We start from the raw sequence: 23,221 nt of genomic DNA on the forward strand, positions 1-23,221 counted from the left end.
GAGGCCGCCAGGGGGGCGGGGGAGGACTATATGCCTCTCCCTGACCCCCCACTGGCCAGAAATGACGCGGAGAGGACCCCAACCGGGGTCTATGGACAAACACTAGGCTGCCCAGTGTGCCATCTTGTGGCACTAAAGGGGCTGCCCTCTTATGAGGGTCCCCTGCGGGGACAGTCGGTCAGCCCGCATTTCATCCTTGTGATCTGAGGCAGCAAACTTTCTGTAATTTAAATTATACTACGGGGATCTGAAGTTATTGAAAGACGGCGGTATAATTATTCAGTATTTTTGCTATAGTACCTTACAATAGTGCACATTAAGACCGAAATCGTTACGCAAACACACGCACTTGAAAATGCAATAACAGGCTGTTAAGGCAACCAGCAGTATACTTAGCACATGTGTGTATTTACCCGAAAAAGAGTCCCTGTACAACCGATGGAATGCGTAAGCACTTTGGCACAGCTCTCTGTCATCGTTCTGAAAAATCTAACTTGAAACTGAGAAACACTGACTTCTTCCTTCGACAAAACTGAGTTGCGCTCCGCAGTGGCGTAACAACTCGAGGGGGGCGCTGTAAAGTGCATGGGGGGGGCTCCCCGTCCTGGCCACCATCCAGCATTTTTGCTGAGGGGGTGCTCTTGGAGCTCGGCCCCCGGGGCTTAGGTTACGCCACTGGGGCCCCGTTCTGCGTTGGAGACGTGTACCGCACTACCAGAAGACCCACGCGACTGTATCCTTCTAATTAATGGAACTCCACAAACGTACTAACGAAGAACAAATGTTCCACAATTAACAAATATTTCTTAGTGTCTCAGAGAGGCAGCAGAAGACGAGAGAAGGTGGAGGAGACAGCAGTGTAGGGATTTGTAGGAGGTGCGTGCAAGAGTATATTTTGGCTTGCTGCGATACCATTTTGTATTGGGTTTGTTTCTTCCTGTGAGCCCTTGTACCCGTATGAATTTCTTTCTTGGTGTCAGTTACTCATTGTTTTGAAAAGTGCTTGAATTGAGTCCCCTTTACCAATTTGCAATCAAATGTTATTTGTAGAGGGCAACTAATCACCCGGGAGGTATCCAGGCACTGTGCTGCAGGGATTATTCAAAGACCCAGGTGTTAAGCTGTGTTATGTTTTTGTTTTAGCACTTGCTCGTCATCTCCTTGGTGTCTCTGACCAGCATCTCTCCTTAACCAGTCGCGTGCAAGTGCACATTTGACACTGTTGCGGACTGGGTTACGTAGCCATTAAAGTGTTTTTACGAGTCTGAGTGTTTCTCCACCTGTAGAGCAATTTCTTAAGGCTTTGGGTTGGGTGCGTTCTTGTGGTGGGTGAATGAGAAGGGTATTTTGAGCCAAACACTGATTTACTGTTGTTGTGTAGGGGGTAAAATTCAGTTGGTAGGGAATTGTTACTGTGGTCCTTAAGTGGTATGGAGTCTGGTGTCTGCTCCGTATCAATGCTTAATTTGTAAAAAAAATATAAAAAATAACCCAGAAATCTCATGGCAGTCCTCATGCCCTAGGTACTCCAGAACCATTTTCTAGGGACTTACAGGGGGCGTGAAAGTCCAATTGGGGTAGTTTTAGGGAAAGAACACTAGTACTGGGAACCTGGACAACAGGGGCACAGTACTCTACAGTCAAAATTGCATAAAAAATCCAGGCAAAGTGTGTGTGTGTGTGTGGGGGGGGGGAGGGGGGTGTCCTGCAACAGAACGCCATTTTAGCTCCCCTGTCACTTTACTTAAAATTGGCTGCCTCCCACTCACTCTAGGTTTCCTTACTGGTCAACGCTTTCTCCTCGCTTTCACTTTCCTCCTGAGCTTCAAGTCTTTTTCCTGCTGTAGAGTCTGGACCAAGTACTGCTTCCGGCAGGCACGTAACACAGGCCCCTGCGGTGTGGGGGCCCCCAAGCTCCAGGAGGCCCCCTCAGCACAGCACTCTGGCTGCAGAGCTCCTGATCGAGCCTGGAGGGGGCCCCTCAACGTGCCTTGCAGGGAGGCCCCCTCAGGTTTTGTTACACCAGTGGCTTCCGGTGGCCAGTGTCCTTCTACTGCATGTTCCTGCAGGAACTTTTTAACAAGCATTGGCATAGCCAATAGGTCTCACCTTTGGGACCTTATAAGTGTTTAGCCATGCAACACTTGATGTTGTTGCACCAAGGATATTGTGCTGGATAACCAAATACTTATAAGGTCCCAAAGGCGAGACCTATTGGCTATGCCAATGCTTGTTTACGAATGCAGGCGGCTACGCTGAGTGCAGTCAGGAACCAACTACCAGGCGGGAGGTGGGAGGAAAGGCCATCACACGCTGGACAGTGTGATGGCCAACAAAAGCATTCTCTGAGTGAAATCGCCAGGAAGGGAACTCAGCATACAACAGAGGGACATTTCCACCAATGCACCAATAATAAGCCAGCATTGTTAAATGCCACACTTAACAGCCAATTGCAATTGGGAGGTGTGTTAAATGCCACAGAGACGTACAATAGGTCTAGGCTCAACCTAAAAATCTGCAGTTTAGTTTGCATGACTGGCTTGCCCACTCGTCATGCTCACACTCTCAGGCAGTTGGTGGCAATTAAATTGTAAAATATGTTTTTTGTGTCAATTCTCTGTCCTTACTTCACCTCTCCTATGACGAGGCTCTTTTCTAACATCTCTGTCTATCTTATCCTCTTTTTGAACCTTCATTCTCTCCATCTCAGCTCTCTCTACCTCCCCTTCGTATACCTCACCTCTCCGTCAATATACCTCTCTCAACTTCATCTCTCTCTACCTCTTTCTCATGACATTGCGCTTCTATCTATCACTCTCTCTGTCTATTAAACTCATACTCTCTCTCTACCTCACCTTTGTATACCTCACCTCCCCATCAATATTCCCAATATACCTCTCTCAACTTCATCTCTCAACCTCTTTCTCATGACCTGGCACCTCTATCTACCACTCCATATGTCTATTAAAATCATACTTTCTCTCTCTACCTCATCCCTTTCTCGGTAGCTCACTCCACCTTTCTGTCAGACCCCTCCAGAGCTCTCCTCACTTCTCACACAACCTCATATCTATTTTACCTCTCCCCTTTATCTCGCTACATGTCTGTACTACTTTACCTTTCTCTACCTCTCTCAGCCCTTTGTCTATCTCAACACTCCACCACACCTATCTCATTTCTCTCTATCTCACATCTCATTCACTGCCTCTCCTCTCTAAACCCCACTACTTACTCCCTACCTAACCCCAGATATGTACTTCTACCTCTACCTCTTTTTCCTTTCAGTCACCTCCCTAAAGATCCTGCTCCTTCCTTGCTACCTCTGTTTGTGTTCTTTCACTCCTCTTTCTGTATTGTCATCTCCTCTGCCCCTCTCTTTCTCTTTCTCTCTCACACAAACACACATCTTCCTTGTTGGACCCTCCTCTCCTTTCACCTCACTCTCTACCTCAACTAACTCTCTCCACCTCTTTCTTTAAAGTTCTTTCTACCTCACCATTGCTTCCTCTGTTTCTATCTCACAACTTTCAATCTCTGTGTAAACCTCACCACTCTTTCTCTATTTCTCACATCTTTGAACGTCCTCTTTTCACTCTAGACTATATTTCTCTTTCCACACTTCACTCCTCTCCCTTCCTGTTTCTCTTCCCAAGTACCTGGCCCATTTTCTATAATTCTTCCCATTTTTCACTCTTTCTCTACCTTGCAAATCCGTGTATGTCTACCTTTTAGTTTCTTTATCAGTCTCTACTTCACTTCTTTTTTAACATTGCCTTTCTACCTCACCCCTTGGAGTATTAAACTTGTCTGCCTCTCTCTATATTTCCTTCTCCTTATCTCTCCCTCTCTCTATAACCTTACCTATTTCTCTTCCGAACGTTCTCTACACAAATCTTCCTCTTTCTGCCTCCACTTATCTATCCTTCTGGGTACCTCACCTGTCACTGTTTATTTTTTATCTCTCCCCACATCACATATCTTCTTACATCATCTCTGTCTACCTCTTCTCCATCTACTTCACATATTTTTCTCTAGTATATCCTGCCTCATCCATTTCTCTTAGGGTCAGTGGTAACTGTCTAGCCAACGAGGTGCACACATGTAAAGAGAAGAGGGACGAGGCAAGGGAGAGAAATAAGGAGAAAAATATTACAAAGGATTAGGGAAATCCTCAGAGCAGGTCTTTGGTTTCACTGTTGCAGAAAGTGGGTATATCTGATTACAGTGATTTGAAAATCTGGAATTTTACTAAATATATTCCTACAGTGGGTGCCACAACTTGGGTAGCTATGGATTTCCACATACAATGTTGTTGTTGCAAGAAAGAAAATCTGGATTCAAATGTCTTTGCCAGTGCTTGTTCCATCTTTCTTTGGTTAGTATTGGATTATGGGATACCAGGCAGCTTGAGCGTTTGGCTGTTGTCCTGAAGGTTTAACATATAATTCATTATTGATCAACATCAGGAAGAGGGGTAATAAATGCAAAGTTGTTCCAAACAGAAGGCCCTGAAATATAGATTGCCCAGGGCACCACAAATGTATTTATTTATTTGAAGTTTTATATAGCACGAACATGACCCGTTAGGGTATCAGAGTGCTTTACAAGGAAAGATACGTTACGTACATGAAGGCATGGGCAAAGTACAGGGACGGGGGATGGGGAAAAGTTACTAGTGGGACAAAGCCGTGGATATATAAAAGAGTCAATACAGTTCCAAAATCAGCGATGACTTGAGTACAATGGGGCACAAGGAAGAGATATATTCAATAAATGGTACAGATCCAAGTACAGGATGGAGTGGGCAGAATACAGGATGGGGTTTAAGGAAATGACAAACATAGGACAAAACTGTGGATATATACAAGTGTCAATACAGTTCCAGAATCAGCGGGCGATTTAATTACACTAGGACGTAAAAGATATGTACAAAGATCAGGGCGCATTGGAAGGAGTAAAAGTTGTTACAAGTAGCAGGTCAAGTGAGAAAAAAATCACGAAAAAGGCAGTATATGCACCAAGGGAGCGTTATTGGAGGAATTTGCTCAGTAAGAAGGTTTTAGCTTCTTTTTTGAAGAGCGCCAGGGAAGGTATTCTTCTGATGGAGGAAGGAAGCGAGTTCCAGATTCTTGGTGCAGCTCCAGAGAATGGTCGATTGTATGTTTTTACCTTGCGGAAGCGGGGTGGTTGGAGCACACGGTCTCTGGTGGATCAGGAGTTTCTGGATCTCCCAGATAGCATGATTTTCTGGGCGAGATATGCGGGGAGTTCATGTACAAGGCTTTGTGAGTGATGCAGGCCAGCTTGAGATGAATTCTGCCTTCAAGGGGAAGCCAATTCAACGCCTAAAGGCGTGGCGCGATATGGTCACATTTTTTTGAACCGGATAAGAGTCTGGCTGCTGCGTTAAGGGAAGCTTTTAGGGGGGCAATTGAAGTCTTAGGCAGGCCAGATAGTGTGGAACAGCCATATTCGATTCTGGAGACAACTAACGCCTGCAATGCGGCTTTTTATGTCAGCAGTCCCAAGGAATGGTTTTAGTTGTTTCAAGTAGCTCAGATGGAATCTGGCAGTTTTGGCCATCGCGTTGATGTGTTCAATCATATTCAGGTTGCGGTCCAAAATAATCCCAAGAGATTTGGCAGAATCCATAATGGTAGGGGTGCAGTTGAGTGCTGTGATGGAGTTAGTCCAAACCAGGATGTCACCAGATTTTTTGGGGGGGTAATGAGAAGAAACTCAGTTTTTTGGGCATTCCGTTTGAGCTGGTTGTTGGCAAGCCAATGGACAGTCAGTTTCAGGGCATCATTTAGATGGGTGATCTCCTCAAGAGAGGAGATTTTAATGTAGATCTGGGTATCGTCAGCATACATGTGGAAGGAGATGTTGGCCGAGTGGAGAATTTCAGCTAAACCTTCAAGGTAGAGATTGAAGAGGGTAGAGGACAGAGTGGAGCCTTGCGGGACACCGATGGAGATCGAGGAGGGAGCAGATAGGTTGTTGTTGACAAGGAATCTCTGTGTGGGGTTCAGGAGGAAGGAACCAAACCATTTGATGACGGTACCTCCTAAGCCCATCCTATGTTCGAGGCGTTCAAGGAGTTTCTTGTGGCTGACCATGCTGAATGCCGAGGAGAGATCCAGGAGGATCGGAAGACAGGTTTTGCCTTGGTCAAGGGCTAGGAGAGCATCATCAACGATGGGAAGAATAGTAGTTTCAGTGCTGTGCCCAGGCCTGAACCCAGATTGGAATTCGTTGAGTAGATTGAAATTGGCGATGTGCTGGCTTAGTTGTAGCTACACATTTCTCCACTACTTTCGCGAGAAGAGGGATTTTCGAGATGGGTCTGAAGTTATCTGGAATTTCCGGATTCAGAGTGGGTTTTTTTAGGATGGGGATGACTTGCCCGGTTTTCAGTGAGTCGGCTATTGTCCCCTGGAGAAGGGAAGCATTGATAACGGTAGTCCAGATGGGAGTGATGAGTGAGGTGGTCGCTGCCAAGCAGTTGGCGGGGAGCGGGTCGTTAAAGTGGGTATTCGGTCTTAAGGAGGATAGAACTTTTGAGATGGAATGGTCATCATAAAGTTCGAATTTGGACCAGTGAGCCTTGTTTTTGGGTGTTGCTTGGTGGGGATGAGAGGAGAGAAGGGTCCCAGATAGAGGAGGAGGGGAGTTTGAGGAAGCATTGAGTTAGTTACCAAGCGAGTTGATTTCGGTTATGAAGATGGAGGAGAACTCATCGCAGGTTATTGTGGATTTAGTGGTTTCTTTTGATGACTTTGCTAGTTTGTTTGATTGAAGTGTGACTATTTCGAAAAGTTTGCATGGTCTGTTCTTGGCATTTTTCAGCTCTGAATTGAAGAACTCTTTTTTGGACAAAAGGATCTTCTTGTTGTACGTATTTCTGGCCTGACGGAGGAGTTTAAGGAGGGAGTGCTGTCTCCAGTTCCTCTCTTTCAGATGGAGAGCTCTCCTTTCGTCATTGAGGGGTCCTCTGAACCAAGGGTTTTTATCTTTGATTTAGGACCTTTTGAGCTTAAGCGGGGCCAGATTGTCCAAAATGTTAGTCATAGTCGAGTTGTAGTGATCTGTGAGGTCGTTGACCTTAGATAGATTCTGGGGGGGGGGAGAAGCTCTTTCTCGCAGAGGACTGTCAGTTTCTCGAGGTCCAGGCTCTTAGAGTCTCTGAGCCAGCGTTTTGGTTTCACCGGTTATCCAAGTTTTTTCAGGCGGTGGTCAGGTATAGTGAAGGTCATCTGACCAGTCACATGGCTCTATTGAAGTCAGCTTGACCGCCAAAGCCTTAGCGATAATACAGTCCAAAGTAGTGCCTTTTGTGTGGGTAGGCAAAGTGCAGGCCTGGGTGAGTGATTGATCAGCAAGGAAAACTTTGTCAGCGTTGACCTGGGAGTTATTGGGGTCATTCCAATGCATATTTAAGTCACAGAGGATAATGTCATTGGAGTGAGGCGAGACCTTAGCAGTGATGATTTCCATGAGGAGGTCAGAGAAAGTGTCGTTCCTGCCTGGGGGTGGTAGAAGATGTGCAGTTTGCATAGCTGAGAAGTGGTACTACTAATGGAGAGGGCAAGATATTCGCAAGAATCCGAAGGTTCAGCGTGGAGTTCTCTGACGAGGAGGTCTGAGCGGTAGATGCAAGCAATGTCTCCCTCCTTCTCAATTTGTCTGTCAAGTCTGGTGATGTAATAGTTGGGCGGCACCAATAGGTCAAGGTAGGGAGATGAGGATTCATTGGGCCACAACTCTGTTAGGATAGCTACATCGGTGTTGTGGTTAAGGATGAGGGCGGCGATGTCTGAGGCGTGTCTCGCAGCTGACCGGCAGTTAAGAAGGAGGCTGGAGAGTGGGGCATCAGAGATGAATATTGTAAGAAGGGGAAGTTAAGGGAACTTTTGTTAAGTTGTTACTGTTTACCCCTCTGCTACGGAGGGATGATAATCTGGTTGTGTTGATTGTGATAGTGGCAATCAGGCAGTCAACTTCCTTGTCAGGAGGACAGGGGGTTTCGGGGGGGCTCAAGTAGGGTGAGAGGAGGGTTAGGGTCTCCTCCTCCGAGAGGTGATTAGGAAGTTTGCAAGGGCAAAGGTGTCGGTTGGCCAGCGGCATGGGCTTGAGAGTGGGAAAGGTGAGAATGGGGGTACAGAGTTAAGAGAGTGCTTGGAGGTGGCGATAGAGTGTTCAGTGAGGAGAAGGATGTTCTTCAGATCAGATAGGGATTTCAGGATTCTCTGAACTATGATGGATGCTCTGGTGTTCAGGGTTTCAAAGTCCAAGGGTAAGGGTTGAGCTTGCGGGCTGCGGACCCGGGGGTCAGCACAGGGTCTCTTGGCAAGTGTGGGAGGCCAGGCAAGGAAGCTCGACCCTCCTATGGTTGGGTTACCGGGAGGCCGGGAGAGAGGAGGGCTAGGCAATCTCCAAAAGGAGGGGGATCCGGGAATGTTGCGGGAAAGGTCGGTGAGCTGAGGGTGAGGTGGTTGTTAGTTACTGGGTGTTAGACCTGGTACCATTGGCGTGAGTCTCCCTTCCATTTTTTTTACTGATTGCCTCTTCTGCTTTTGATATGTATTGCTGGTTCAGATTCTTTGGGCACTGTGCCACTGCTATTCAGTGCATGTGATCTCACAAAAAGGCCACAAAGGAGTTTTATAGACCACAACGATACTACTCCTATATCAGAAACTCGCAAAAAGTACCGTAATGGAAAAATATTGAGGAAGAATTTCAAAATGTACAGAATTATACCTATAAAAAGTTTTAAGTTTAAAGACGAGAACCCTCACTCACCAAGATGGTGACATGCTTCATCATTGGGTCCCCTCTTACACACAGTGTCCGCAAGGTACTCTGTGTGGGCTACAACTCTCCCTCAGGAGAGGAGCTTGAGGTGTTCTACACTCCAATGTGGGTATGTGAATGAGGGGCAAAATGCAAAAATAAGGGGCAGAGTGCAAAAATAATATCAATTGTGAGATAAAACCATCTCTATATGGAGAAAAATTATTTATTGGCTCTCCTTAATGGATGGACTTAAAATAAGTAGTGTGACGATAAGAATACAAATATTTCTTATCTGACTAGGTCAGGTCAACATGTTTCTGCCAGTCGATATGAATTCATGGCATTCATCAGGACCATTGTCTTGTCGCTCTGCTTAGAAATATAACAAAAACTATACTCATATTCTATAGGTATCATGAATGACCAACATCATTTGGGTCTTCTTGCTGCAACACATAAAACAACAACCTTCAATATTTCACATTTACTATTCATCTCAAGTGTCTATCACTAAGTGTATAAAGATTATGTGCCAAAAACCACCCAAGTGGCACACGCAAGAAATAAAGTGAAAAAATTAAGAACATTGTCCTCACCATTAAGCAGTTCAATACCTGCCAATACCTTTCATTGGTCCTTACACACGGGTGTCTAAAAAGTGAAACATAGGCAAATATACACATATTACCTCACCATTTTGGGTATAGAAATCATATTACACAATTAAATAATTGACCATTATTAAAACAATTGTGCTCTCAGGACTGAGTAATTGTACTTTCTGAATGATCCAAGTACTATAATACGAGTCAACAGATAAATGTAGGTCCAATATCCATCAATCTCCGTGTTGAAGCAACCGAAAGCAGCACCTCATCTCAATATTCAATGTGGCCGCCAATCGATCGCTCAAAAACTCTATAATCATCAGTCCAAAGACACCTTCTCATAGCTGTATCCTGCACAAGATCGATTCAAAGGAAACACATTTACACCTCTCACAAAATGCCTCATTACCATCTAGTTATTTATTAATCACGTATGTGAATTTCTAAAAGACAACCGTGTTAGGCAAGAAGCTCTTTAGATGGAACAAGACTCACCAACTCACTCCGCGTGCTTCTCCCGAATGGAGCCCACGCAGTAGAGCCGAGTGCTTCTTTATATTGTGGTTTCACTCATACCGATAATAACAAGGGACCCGGAAGTATACAACCACTACTTCCGGTTCACGTGGACCAAATTAGACAGTGCGATAAAAACTCACTCAATAGACAATTATTGTTGGGAAGTCCATAACCATTTGGAACCTCTTTATTGTCACGATGTATTAGATTGACAAAAAAATGATGAATTATGTGTAAAAGACACCTCGCTATTTATTTCGTATTTCACTTGACCGTTGAAATGCATTATGGGAGATATAGTGCACTATCTTAAAAAGAACTTATCTATTCAGTGCCACAGTTCAAGTGCTCCCTGTGTGAAATTGATGTATTGATTAGTGACTCCATGATTGGATTATTTGGTTTACTTGTCAGTACATAGTATAGTGCACCATGTGTGCCCAGGGCCTGTAAATCGAATGATGCTGGTGGGCTTGCAGCACTGATTGTGCCACCCACAGAAGCAGCCTGTAAAGTGTGTCTCAGGCCTGCCATTGCAGAGCCTGTGTGCAGTCTAGTACTGCTATGTGGACTTGGTAAGTGCACCCACTTACCAGTCCCTAAACCTTCTCTTTTCTACATATCAGACACCCCTAAGGTAGGCCCAAGGGCAGGGTGCATTGTATGTGAAGGGTAGGACATGCATTGATGTGTATGGCATTTTCACTATTGAAAGGCTACCTGTCCCCATAGGCCAGAATGGGCAGTTTGATTATAACATCTTATAATCCTAACTGACCCTGGGAACATGGAAGAAATTCGAGTTTAGTATGCCTGAACTCAGAATGATAAAATACATCTTTTGGTGAAGTTGGTTTTAACATTCTGTGTTTGAAAATACCACTTTTAGAAAGTAGGTATTTTCTTACCTAACCATCCAGCCTGCCTCTGCTAGCTTGTGTATTGCATGTCTGGTTTGTGAGTGACAGGGGCTGGAGAGGCTCCAGGAGACAGTGAGTCAGCACAGGACTGAATAGACCTATCTGCATGTTGAGTAGTGGGAGGATTAGCATCTGGGTCTGAATAAGGATGTGCCTGCCTTCCACAATGCTGGCTCCACTTACTGTGGTGTGTCTGAGGACCCTGGCCCACACTGACAAAGGAAGGAGGTGTACTCTGGCAGAAAGCACCCAGAACTGGTTTGAACTAGGTACAGGACCCTCTGCCTTCAGAGGACAAAGGATTTTGCAGTATAAATATTGGGGCCCAGACCCCAGGACTTTAGATCACTTCTGGAAAAATAAGACAAACCTTTGCCAAGGAGAAGAACCAAGGAAGATGCAGAAGTTTAGACTGCCCCCCTGCCAGAGTGCTGTGTTGCTGGGTTTGCCTGCAGTGGTGTCTTCATTGCCAAGAAAAGGAGAAGAAACTTTTAAAGAACTTTCATCATCTTGCAGAATATTTCTCCAAGGGCTTGAACTTGTGCTGGACTCCTGCTGAAGTCTCCGGGACAAAAGACTTCACCACCAGCTCCCCTCTGAATTTCCTTGCTGGGAATTCTGTCTGCAGAAGCCTGCGTGTCGCTGGGAGCTAGAAGCGCGACTCAACGAGAAGAAGCATGTCACCACCGCAAGGGTCGCCGTCACATCACCGGAGAAGCGTGTCGCAGGGCCTGTCGTGGCTCTAAAGTTACAGAGTTCGCTGTACAGCCGTTGGGCGTGCACGCATCGTCTTCACGTCGTCGCACCACATCAAGGGCGCCATCTTATCGCATTGCACCGGATTGTCGCATCGAGGCGCCATCTTGCCGCATCGTAACCGGAACGCAGTACGAGAATCAACGCATTACCTCCTCTCCAGTAAGAAACAAGACGCATCCCCTACTATGTGCAAGCATTGAGGAGTACCGCATCGCCTTCCCCGAAGCAAGGAACCGATGCATCACCCTCCCTGCGAACCTTTGTTCGCTTTGCGTTACGCATCCAGGTACTTTTGTGAGAAATGTGTTGCATTTATTATCAACTTGAACTAAGTTACTTCTACCATCTTTAAGTCTATTTTAAGCACAGTATTGTGGATTTTTGTTGTTTGTGGTCTTGTGTTAAGTCTATATAAACAATACTTATTTTTATAAAACCTGTGTGGTGTCCATCTGCAGTATTTTCACTGTATTACTGTATGTGTTCACAAATGCTGAACACACTGCCTCTGAGATAAGCCTGTCTGCTTGCGCCTAGCTACCAAGGGGGTGAGCAGGGGTTATACAGGATTGTAATCCCTTTCCCTGACTTAGAAGCAAGGGTCCCTATTTGGTCAAAGGTACCTACCTCTGCCAACTAGAGACCCCCAGTTCTAACACTGGGCGAGAGGGCAAGGAGCAAGGTTTCCTAGCGGGGTGGAGGAGAAAACCTAGTGGCTGATGCTAGAGGTTGGGGGGGAGTAAGGAAGATCTATGAACACCTTGGGGGAAAGGCTGTCTCTGGAATTGGACTGAGTGGGGATCACGATGGGGGGGGGGTTCGTGCCAATTGGACCAGAGGGAGGGAGCGAGGGTGTGGAAGAGGGAGAAGCAGCAGCATTAGTAGGTCTTGGTGGGAGGCCCTTACTCTTGGGATTGGAGTTGAGTGGACCTGCACTGCGAAGGGAGTCATAGTGTGACAGGCCCAGAGGGTGCGTAGATGAGTTAAGAACTAGTTTCTTAAGGGTGGCGAAAAAGTTAGGGAATTTATTGAGATCTGAGTCTGATGCTTGGATCAAGATGATGCCATATAAGCGGTAATGGTAAGGTCGGCTTTAAGGGTATGGGATGGCATGATCGTTAGTTTGGAGCCGTGGATCCTTAAGATGTCACTGCCCTCCGCTCACAGACCGTGTAAGAGGCGGGTGCCTGTACCCTGGTCAAACACTGTGTTTTGCTGCCTGTCTGTAGGGGACTGGTATCTGTTCTCGCTGGTTGTGACTGCCTCTCCCCTAACAATGAATCTATATGGAGCTGGTGCTTGTTCCCTCCTACAGACCCTGTAGGAACTGCACCCTGCCTATCACAGACCCTGTAAGCGCTTCAGCCTGCCTATCAAAGACCCTGTAAGAACTGCACCCTGCTTATCACAGACTCTGTAACGACTGCCGCCTGCCTATCACAGACCCTGTAAAGACTGCAGTCTGCTTATCACAGACCCTGAAACTACTGCAGCCTGCTTATCACAGACTCTCTAACGTCTGCAGCCTGCCGTCACAGACCCCATAAGGACTGCATCATACCTATCACAGACCCTGCAAGGACTACAGCCTGCCTATCACAGACCCTGTAAGGACTGCAGCTTGCCTATCAAAGACCCTGTAAGGTCGGCAGCCTGCCGATCACAGACCCTGTATTAGATTTAGTAGTAGATAGGACTGCTCTATAAGGGAAAATCAAGCTGTCATTATATGAAATTGGAATGAAAACGGTTCTGAGGTGCCGAAGACGCAAACATGGCTGTAAAGAGAGGGCTAATCAGTCTGAGGGGAGGCAGCTTGTGTCATGTTCAGGATGTGACTGTTCGGGTATTTTAATATGGATAAGAGTGTCCTGGAAACCGCAATGTGGATAAGTGTGGCTGGTACACATGATCTGGAATCGTGTTTCGGTACTTTAAATCTGTACATGTGTGGCTGGAATTTAAAATCCATATATGTGTGGCTGGTACACATGATCTGGAAATGTGTGGTCAGGAATTTACATTCTATACATGTCTGGCTGGAACGTACAATCCGTGCATGTGTGGGTGGAACCTAAAATCCATACATGTGTGTCCTGGTACGCATGATCTAAAAAACATGTGATCTGATACGTACAATTAGTACATGTGTGGCTAGACCTAAAAAAGTTATATGTTTGGCCTAGTACACATGATCTAGAAACATATGACCTGGTAATTACTATCTGTATGTGTGTGGCTGGTACACATGATCTGAAATCATGCAATTTGAAACTTATAATCTGTACATATGTGGCTAGTACACTTGACCTGGACACATGTGGTCTAGTATTTACAATCTGTACTTATGTTCCAGAAATATATATTTAAGATGTGTGACTGATACTTGCAGTCTGGATATCTGTGGTTAAAATGTGTGATCAAGATACGTGTGACTGGTACTTTAGTGTGAACATGTGTAATTTTGCTCACCATCTGCTTTGTGTGGATGATCATGTAATGATTAATATTATATGACCAACTTCAGTTGACAGATCTACATTTGTCACTCCTGTACTTTGCTCTCTACAGGTGAAGCTCCAGGGCTGGCTGTGTCCTCTGAAGGAAGAAATGGGATACATTCTGGAGTGTAAACTCAAGGAAGAGGAACAATATAACACAATGAGGGTGAGTGGCAGCCGTGAGTCTTGTGCATTTTAACACCGGTCATTGTGTATGTTTAGATCTCTGCATGAGCCGGTCTAGGTTAGAGATGCAGAGAAGCCAATGGTTCACCCTCCAGCCTGGGCCTTGCTTCCAGCAGGTAAATATGCTGTCTGCAGAGTTTCTGTCCTGAGGGCCCAGGGACCCAGATCATTCCAGGGATCTTCATCAGAGAAGCAAAAGCAAGATTTACTATTTCAGGCTCAAGGTAGCAGTCACACATTTTCATGGTCTATTTTGGAGTACGCATGTCTAGATCTTAGTCATCTGGCTCTGAGTGTCTGTGTGTCGGTGTTTGTGCATGTGTCTGCTGGTGTGTTTGTGTGTGCATGGTTCCAGTCATCTGTGGGACTGCATTTGTCTGTCTGTGTATGTTTTCGATGACCTCTCTGTAAGTGTGCACTTCCATGTGTGTGTGTGTGTATGTTTGGGTTTGTGTGCACCCATCTATTTTAGGTTTGTGTATGCTCAGATGTGGAAGGATTTGTGGATATGTGCTTTCATGCCTCTGTGTGAGTGTGTTCATCTGTGAGTTTCTATACACATATGTGCGTGATTATGCCCATGCATTATTCTGTGTGGAATTCAGCTACGATGTTGAGGTGCATTTAGTATCAAAATGGGATCAGTCTTGGAATATGTTAGAACTAAATTTAGAACAGTAAATTTTGTGAGTTCAACATTGCTGTGTGTCGGTGTTAGATCAACAGAGCCTTATTGTTGTCGAAGATTTGTGTTTGTTGACCTTTTTAAAAAAAAAAAAATCTCTTTTTAGGGTTTTACATAGCGCAAACTGGACCCAAAGATATCAAGTATCAGAGTGCTTTACGTAAGCACCAGTTTGTTACACAAGTACGCAACCATTTTGTTGGGCACGGGGAGATTAAGTGACTTGCGAAACCACAGGATGTTGAGCGTCGTTGCCGAGACTCGAACCCGGTTACCTAGCTTCGAGGTCGACCACTTTAGCTGTAAGGCTTTTAGGGTCAATATTGTGACCTGAAGCTTTGTGATGGAATAGGTCAGGTTAGTGTTCTCTGAGGAATGTGGAGCTTACCTCCTTGGAAAAGAGATTTATGTCTCAGACCAACCTCGTCAGGAAAATAAAAGTTATTGATAGGTCTTGAAGAACTATTGGGCAGCCCAGATCCACTGTCAGTGATTATTTTCTGCTCATTAAGGGTTAAGAATTGTTGGACCAGCTGAGTTCCACTGCCAGTGATGTACTGTTCCTGATGGCTCTGGAAGAATGGAGAAATTAAAGATATCGATGGGTCTTGAGCAACAATTGAACATATCCTATCCACTGTTAGTAAATATTTGATGGGTCTTAGAACCATTGAACCCACTGAGGTCCACCAACAGTGATTATTTCCAGTTCTTCATGGATTTAGAGGAACTTTTTGACCAGCTGTAATCCTTTGACAGTAATTATTTCCATTTCTTGATGGTTGCGGAAGATCTTTTGGATCAACAGCGGACCTTGGGGGTGGTGTGGGCGCTCTGTCATGACTTTCACCCCGACTCTAGGTTTCAGTCCCTCACACCACCATGGGGTACCTCTTCGTATTCACCTTTCAGCCAGGATTCCTCCAGAGGAGGATGATCTCATTTCACAGGTGGATGACCCGTGTCGTCCCTCGTCCAGGAGCTTGAGAAGAACATAACTGCCATGTCCGACTCTTGGCCACACCACGCTCTTCACAGCTTTATGAATAAAACAGAGCCTTCTAGATTCAGTCCTGTGTGGAACTGGGAGTTGGTGAAGAGATTTTAAGGATGTACTTAACGTGTTCTTACAGTTTAATTTCAAACTCAGATTCACTGCAAAGATCTGTATTATTTTGTAAATATCTCATTCTTTTATTAGGAAGCATTGTTTATATTTTGTCACATTATTCCAACTGTGCCCTGCCCCTCTTACCACTTAGATATCATTTTTCCCACTCTATACCCTTTATTCTGCAGTGCTTTTTTACCATACTAGGCACTGGGCTGCTGAGGGTGTGTTATTCCTGCACAAGACTGTAAGGGGCATATGTGCAAGTCCCTATCGCCACCAGAACGTCACTTTTTCCGACATTGTGGTGGCTTAGCCTTATTTACAAGGCAGTGTTAATCCACTTAATGTGGCTTAACGCTGCCTTGTAAATAAGGCCCCCTTTCAAGCTGCACTATGGTCCAAATTACACAATAGTTTCCTGAAGGGAATGAATTTAAAAATTCCATCAGTATTTAGAGAAGATCCTGCAGGGGAGGTCAATCATTCCATGAACTAAAAGTGAAAAAACGAAAAGAGTGGAAGGGAGTGGGTAGTCAAAACCAGCCTGTCTTGGCCTACCCCCACAAACCCCTAGCCCAGCTCAAAACTTGGAAAATGAAATAGCGCAGCATGGCGGGGAGAACAATGCCCATCTGGTGGAAGATATTGTAAGAAAGCTGTCAAGTGCTGTTTCGACAGCAATGGCTCCCATTCTGGAATTGTGAACCAGAATCGAGGACGCATTGTCTAAACTGGGGTCCATGGCTGAGATGCTCAGAAAATCAAGAAAGCTGGTTGAAAATTGGATAGAAACAGTCCAGGATCTGTTGAATACTCTTAATTAGAAGCAACTCCAGCGTAGAATTCCCTCAAGTGGGGGTCAAGCTGTGAATTCATGAAGCCAGACCCTCCTGAGGACCAGGAGTCGAGAACTTCGGCCTGGTGGTCCAACAATGAAAGTTGTGCACAAGTCATAGTTCGTGATAATACCCAGATGGAAGCCACTTCCCGGAATGGAACAGTTTCATGCTCCTCCACAGGCCAAACGATTAAAGTAACTGTGGACTCTCTGTCTTTGCCAGCCTTGCATCTGCCTCCACCAGTCGTAGTTGCGTTAAAGGGAGTGGACCCTCTGAGATGGGAAGCAAGAGAAAACAACGATCAGCTCCTTAATAAGGTCTTCCACTGGCTCAACTGTAGAACAGAGGGAAATGCACTGACACATGATAACATCTCTTTGGTTGGAAGGGTAGGCTGGGAGAAAATAGACAACTTAGATTGTGTTGTCATTCATTTCAAAGACAAGGTAATTACCAAGGACATCCTAATACGGAATAATTGGATGGGGGGTCTCCATCCTCCACGAAGGCCCTTCCACTCAGCTTTTCCTACAGGCCACAGAGACAAAATCATGGGTCTGTGGGACTGCCCCCATTTCCTCTGTCATCCTATAACAGCTTTTCCCATTTGAGTCAATTGGATTAAGGATGACTAAATGGGCAAACTTCCCCTGTAAGTAGAATACAAAGTCCCCCTTCCGGAGAGGGAGAAGATAGTGATCAGAGTAATTGCATGGAATATAGCTGGTATTACCAAAAAAATAAACACACAGGACTGGCTAAAATATGTCAAATCGGCTGATATCCCCTGTATCCAGGGGACCTGGGGGACTGCTCGGATCATTAAATGCCAGTGCAGCTCCTTCTAGCACGGGGAGAGCCAAGGGTGGGTTCATTACCTTCACTTCCACTAGTCTGGATCCACAAACCAAGAAGAGGCACCTTACGTCTCATTTCTACCAGCTCATATTATTCACCCCAGGAAGGAAGATATAATAATTATCAATTTTTATAACAACAAATTTGACAACTGACCACAAACCCAAATCTAAAGAATCGTTGGTGAGCAAGGATAATTCGGTCCAAGAATTCATTTATAGCTAAAAGAAATAGTATAATCAGAAATGGATGATTAAAAGCTCCTCTCTCACATTTGTCTCTGGACATAGGGTGATCCAGGAACAACGTTCATTCAGAAGTATCGATGAATCGGGTCAGCAGAGTCAGAGCAGGTAGAGCATTTTAGATTATCAGATAAAAGATGAACATTTTTTTACATTTAAATGAATTTAGAATTCAGATTAGAATGAAAATAATAAATGATTTAATGAAATATAGCAAACCTTCTGGATCCAGGGAACATAAGGTGATTAAGTGGGGCGATCGCCCTCAGCCGAGGTAGACCTCCAAACACAGGCAGCGCATGCGCCGATGTGGAAAGGCAGCCGGGTGAATCTCCCTCAAAGACTCTTAGGAGACATCAGCAAAGTTCCAAGCCGCCAGTTCAGTCTGTCAAGACAATACTCTGTCTTAGTCTGCCTCTGTAACAGCAAGATTCTTATGACACGCAATCATACCCCATCAGTTTTTGGGGTGGCACCTCCTGGCATCACTTCAATTAGTCAGACCACTCAGTCCATTTACCAGTTCGTGTAGGATGAGCGTGATGCGGCAGTAAAGAAGACACAAATCCGGGAAAATAGGTGGATCCATTACGCAGTTTCTCAAGTTATTCAATCATGCCACACATTGCACAATGGCATATTGAGGAAAAAGGGCACAAGAATTTGAAATGGCACTTTCCCAGGCAGCTGTTCTAGAGCGTAGCAGAAATTGTAGCACGTGCACTGCTCAGGACAGGCGATGTCAAAGGTAACAATTATTATTTCAATACTACGGCCAATACAGTGACAAGTTCCCATACGCTTTAGTAAAACCGGTCCATGCCTTCACTGAAAGAATGTGGCCTACATAAACGTAAGCTAATATTTGACAAGTTCATATTAATTATGAATCGCACATTAAAAGGAAAACTAGGCATATAAATTCAAATATATCATTAATACATTAATAAACATTTTAATCAATACATATAAGTATACGACTACTCATACATTTTGCAAGTACCACCATGTGCATATAAATAATAATTTGTCTAAACATTTTCTTTTATGTGTTATTAAACTAGTTTATATGTAAAATACATTCTACAGAATGAGCGTTGTGGTGGAACGCCCACAGCAACACCCATTGCCCGCCCCTTTCACGCTAAGTATAGTGTGAAAGGGGGCCGTATTCACAAGGCATTGTAAATGAGGCGGTGCCCGTATCGCCACCACAATGTCTTTAAAAGTGACGTTTTGGTGGTGATAGAGGCTTGTAAATATGCCCCTAAATCCATAACTTGAGAATTTTATCCTCTTACGTATTTCTAACACATTAAAAATCACATCTACATTAGTTAAACGAATAACACGTCTCAAATCTATCTTTCTTCTGCATGCTTTTACGATCCAGTAACTATAGTCCGTATATTTGTGTCATTTTCATAACGTGTAACTTGCACACATTTTCTATGACTTTTCACAGAAGCTGTCATATATCATTGCTTTATCATAAAATCCTTTTGATGTAACATCTGCTCTATCATGGGGAACTAAGACCATGCCGCACATACATGAATGGCATCTGCATCTCTGGTATACAGTTGGTGTGAAATATCATGCACTTTGGTCATTGAAAAATATGAACCCTATGGAAAATATTAGAAGCTACTTTCTTTGAAAAGGACTGTAGGAATCTTAGATGTCCTACATCATTTAGAGCCCTATAAATTCTATCCTGACCAATCACTGTCCATGTGATACCACTTTACTATCATACGCGTGTATTGTGCTAGTGTTGGATTGGAGAGAATGGGAAATGTATTTCATCTTGTTCTATTACCTGTTCAGATTTGTTGTGCACACGTGGCAATATAATTATGTTACCTCAGTGGACTTATTTTGTAGCATTTCTTCTTCTTGCAGACGTCTATGACAATTTTGGGTGCCAAAAGTGAGGCAAGTCCGCTTAGTGTCCAATTTGTCCATCTTGACATGTTTTCCATAGAATGTGTGTGCATGAAAGTCAACCACTGGCCAAAAACCCACTCCAATCAAATGGTGGCTGTCAGGGACTGCAATGCAGGTTCTGAATGGGAGCAAGCACCGGTTTCCAATGTCTTGAGCTGTAGCTCGCAAGGACGCCTGTTTTGTCTCTTATTTTCCTCCTCGCCTCCAAGGAGTTCTCCCATAGTTTCTATGCATGATGTTCAGAGGTCCAGAACATTCTTTTCCTCCCTCGTAGGTTTGTTTGAGACTTGCACCATCGCACTGTAGGCAATAATGCGCTGCAAGCTATAATTGGGCCTCCACCTCCCCTGTTTACCGCTACACATCAGATGTCGATCACGTTCTCCTCTACAGTCTCAAAATACTGCACCCAACCTGGTGGTTGAGGCACCTACCTTTCAGTCCTTCCTTCACCAAGGGCCACCCCATCCTCCTGGCAACACTCTGGATCCTCAGTCTCCCACTACCGTTGGCGCCCGTCCAGGAGTGGCCTGATCAATTTTTAGTGGACTGGCCAGCTTTGTTTTTCTTGTTGGGTACACGCAATTTATTACAGCGCACAGTGTCTCTGTTTACAATGTCCAAGCAATTGGTGGATGTTGGGCAGCTGTGCTGCCTGGTAGTTCCCACCTACTCTGGTACAACTCCAATCCACGTTGGAGACTTCTCAAGTACCAGGCTCGACCCAGATGGCCACCTGGGCCTAGGGGGTTGACTGGACTTCCCCCAGCAGATGGCTGTATAGCCCCAACATATGAGCCTGTGTTTTTTTTGTCATATGTCTCACAGCTTGTTGCAGGGGATCTCAGCAGATGTTTACTTATGGAGAATAGTGCTGTTAAATTAATGATCCTCCCACTAGAGTGATCTTAAAAAGCCACCATTTTGCCAAAGGCACTCTGGCGGCCCCCCCACAACACAATTTTTCTAGAGCGGTTACTCTGAAGAAAGTAGGAATGTCAAAGGTGAAGCATATAAGGTTGGCCTTAGAGAAGAGTGTATTGTCGGATATTTGGGATAAGACGGCAACTGAAAACTACTTTATGAGATTTAGAGCCAGATCAGCAACATCATCAACAACTTTGAGCTCCAGACTGGCCCGTACACCCTCTCAGCCCTCCTTCCTGTTGAAACCCATTGAGACCAACCCACAGAAACCCACCAAGGGACCCTGACCCACCATCACCACACAGGAAACCTCCATGACCATATAGTCCATATACCCTGGAGCACCTTCGGACCCCTAACCCCGCCACATCTTTGCCAAAGTTCTGTGCCTCTAACCCCAGCTCTGAATGACTCCAATCACACAGCCATCTTCCCAGATGCCTGGAACCTTTCCAGGTTATTTCACCACCTAAAGAAACCCTCAGCATTACTGAAGATGCTGGTCAACTATGGCCCAGTCTCCCTGCTAGACTACTAAGTGAAAGTTGTTTAGAAAATCATCAATTAGCGACTATCCGCCCACCTCAGTTCGAGCCACCTCCTCGATACTACTCAAGCTGGATTCAGTCTAAATAACACCCCCGACCCCATCCTCAATACTGCCATAGGCAACATCCGACTGATCATGGACAGGGGAGACACCACAGCCCTCATCTTTGGAACCATCTCCCACCCCATCCTTATTCAATGTCCCCAAAGAGCTGGCCTCAACTGCGGAGTACCTCATGGATCACCCCTCAGCCTTACACTTTTCAACAAACACATGGCTCCACTCAGAAACTTAATCCAATCCACAGGAATCAACATATCCCATATACCGAAAATACACACATATCCTCTTTTAATCCAACAAAACAAAACCTCTTGCACCTAGACCAAAATCACCACCTGCATGTCCAAAGTCATCAGATGGCTGAAAACCAGCTGTCTAATACTTCACATGGACACAACTGAAGTAGTATTCTTTGACAGAGAGGCCTCACCATGGACCTCCACCTGGTGGCTCGCACACCTCGCAAACCTCGGACCCTCACCTTGCTCTGATACCCTGGCAAAGAACCTGGGAATATTGATTGATAATCAGAAATCTATGATCAGCCAAGTTAGCATAGTCTCCTCCTCCTGCTTCCACACCCTCAACATGCAAAAAAAAATTGAAATGGCTCCTGGTCAACACATGCACAACCATGGCCCAAGCCCTCATACCAGCAAGCTGGACTAAGGCAATGCACTCTAAGTAGGAATCAGTCTAACTGACCAGAACACTTCATGCCATACAGAGTGGCCAAGCTCACACTGCTTCCTGCCCACTCTCACATTAACCCGCAGCTCACAGACCACCAATGGCACCTTTTTGGACTTGTCCCTTTTTGCAGGGTCATCGCTGAACTTTTTGACTTCCTCCTAGTTTTTTTCTGACCTGGTGTTGGTGGTTTTAGGACTCTGGGCACTTTAGCACTGCTGTCCAGTGTAAAGTGCGTGTGGTTTCTGTGGTAAACATGGTAAGATTGGTCTAAACCTGTTTGGCGTATGTAATTTACCTATCAGTCCCCAGTAAAATGGTATCTAATATAGCCGGGGCCAGTAAATTAAAGGCTACTGGTGGGCTTGCAGCGCTGCTTGCGCCACCCACCAAAGTAGCCTTTCAAACCTGACTCAGGCCTCTGCCATTGCAGGGTCTGTGCGCACAGTTTTACTGCCGCTGTGACGTGGCACCTAAAGTGCGTGCCACATCTGTGACCCCCCTTTTACTGCATGTCAGTCACCACTAAGGTAGGCCCTAGCTAGCCCTATGGACAGGGTGCATTGTAGGTAAAAGGTAGGACATGTACCTTAAGTGTGTGACATGTCCTGGTAGTGACAAACAGCCATTTTTGTTTCTCACTGCTGTGAGGCTGCCCTCTCATAGGAATTAATTGGGGATTCCCTGATAAGTGTTTCAGTGGTAATTCCTGATATGAGAGGAGCAGCGTGGTCAAGTTTGGTATGTTTGGAATAGTAATATAAAATGCTGCATAATTGTGTGTGCAGATTTATTATCCCTATTTTAGAAATGCCACTTTTAGAAGTTGGCATTTCTGTGTGCTATATGTCTTTACCTGCCTGATGTGTATTGCATGTCTGGCTCTGGAGTAATAGGGGCTGGTGAGGTGTGTGGCTCCAGAGGGACAGGGTGAGTCGGCGCTAGGCTGAATGGGCAGATCTGCATTTGGAGTAGTGGGAGGAGTAGTCCCTGACACTAAATAGGTGT

The 23,221-nt window shown here is 45.1% G+C and overlaps 1 protein-coding gene across 1 annotated transcript in view; it reads left to right on the top strand.

The window, feature by feature from the left end:
* Window positions 1-23,221, top strand: part of LOC146830204 (E3 ubiquitin-protein ligase TRIM39-like) — a 259,126-nt gene that overhangs the window by 137,368 nt on the left and 98,537 nt on the right. Inside the window, exon 2 of the mRNA XM_085603700.1 lies at window positions 14,177-14,272. Coding sequence (XP_085459826.1) covers window positions 14,177-14,272 — 96 coding nt within the window. The remainder of the gene's footprint in view (window positions 1-14,176; window positions 14,273-23,221) is intronic.

The sequence above is a fragment of the Triturus cristatus genome, chromosome 5_1 (assembly GCF_964204655.1).
Source record: "Triturus cristatus chromosome 5_1, aTriCri1.1, whole genome shotgun sequence".
Classification (NCBI taxonomy): domain Eukaryota; kingdom Metazoa; phylum Chordata; class Amphibia; order Caudata; family Salamandridae; genus Triturus; species Triturus cristatus.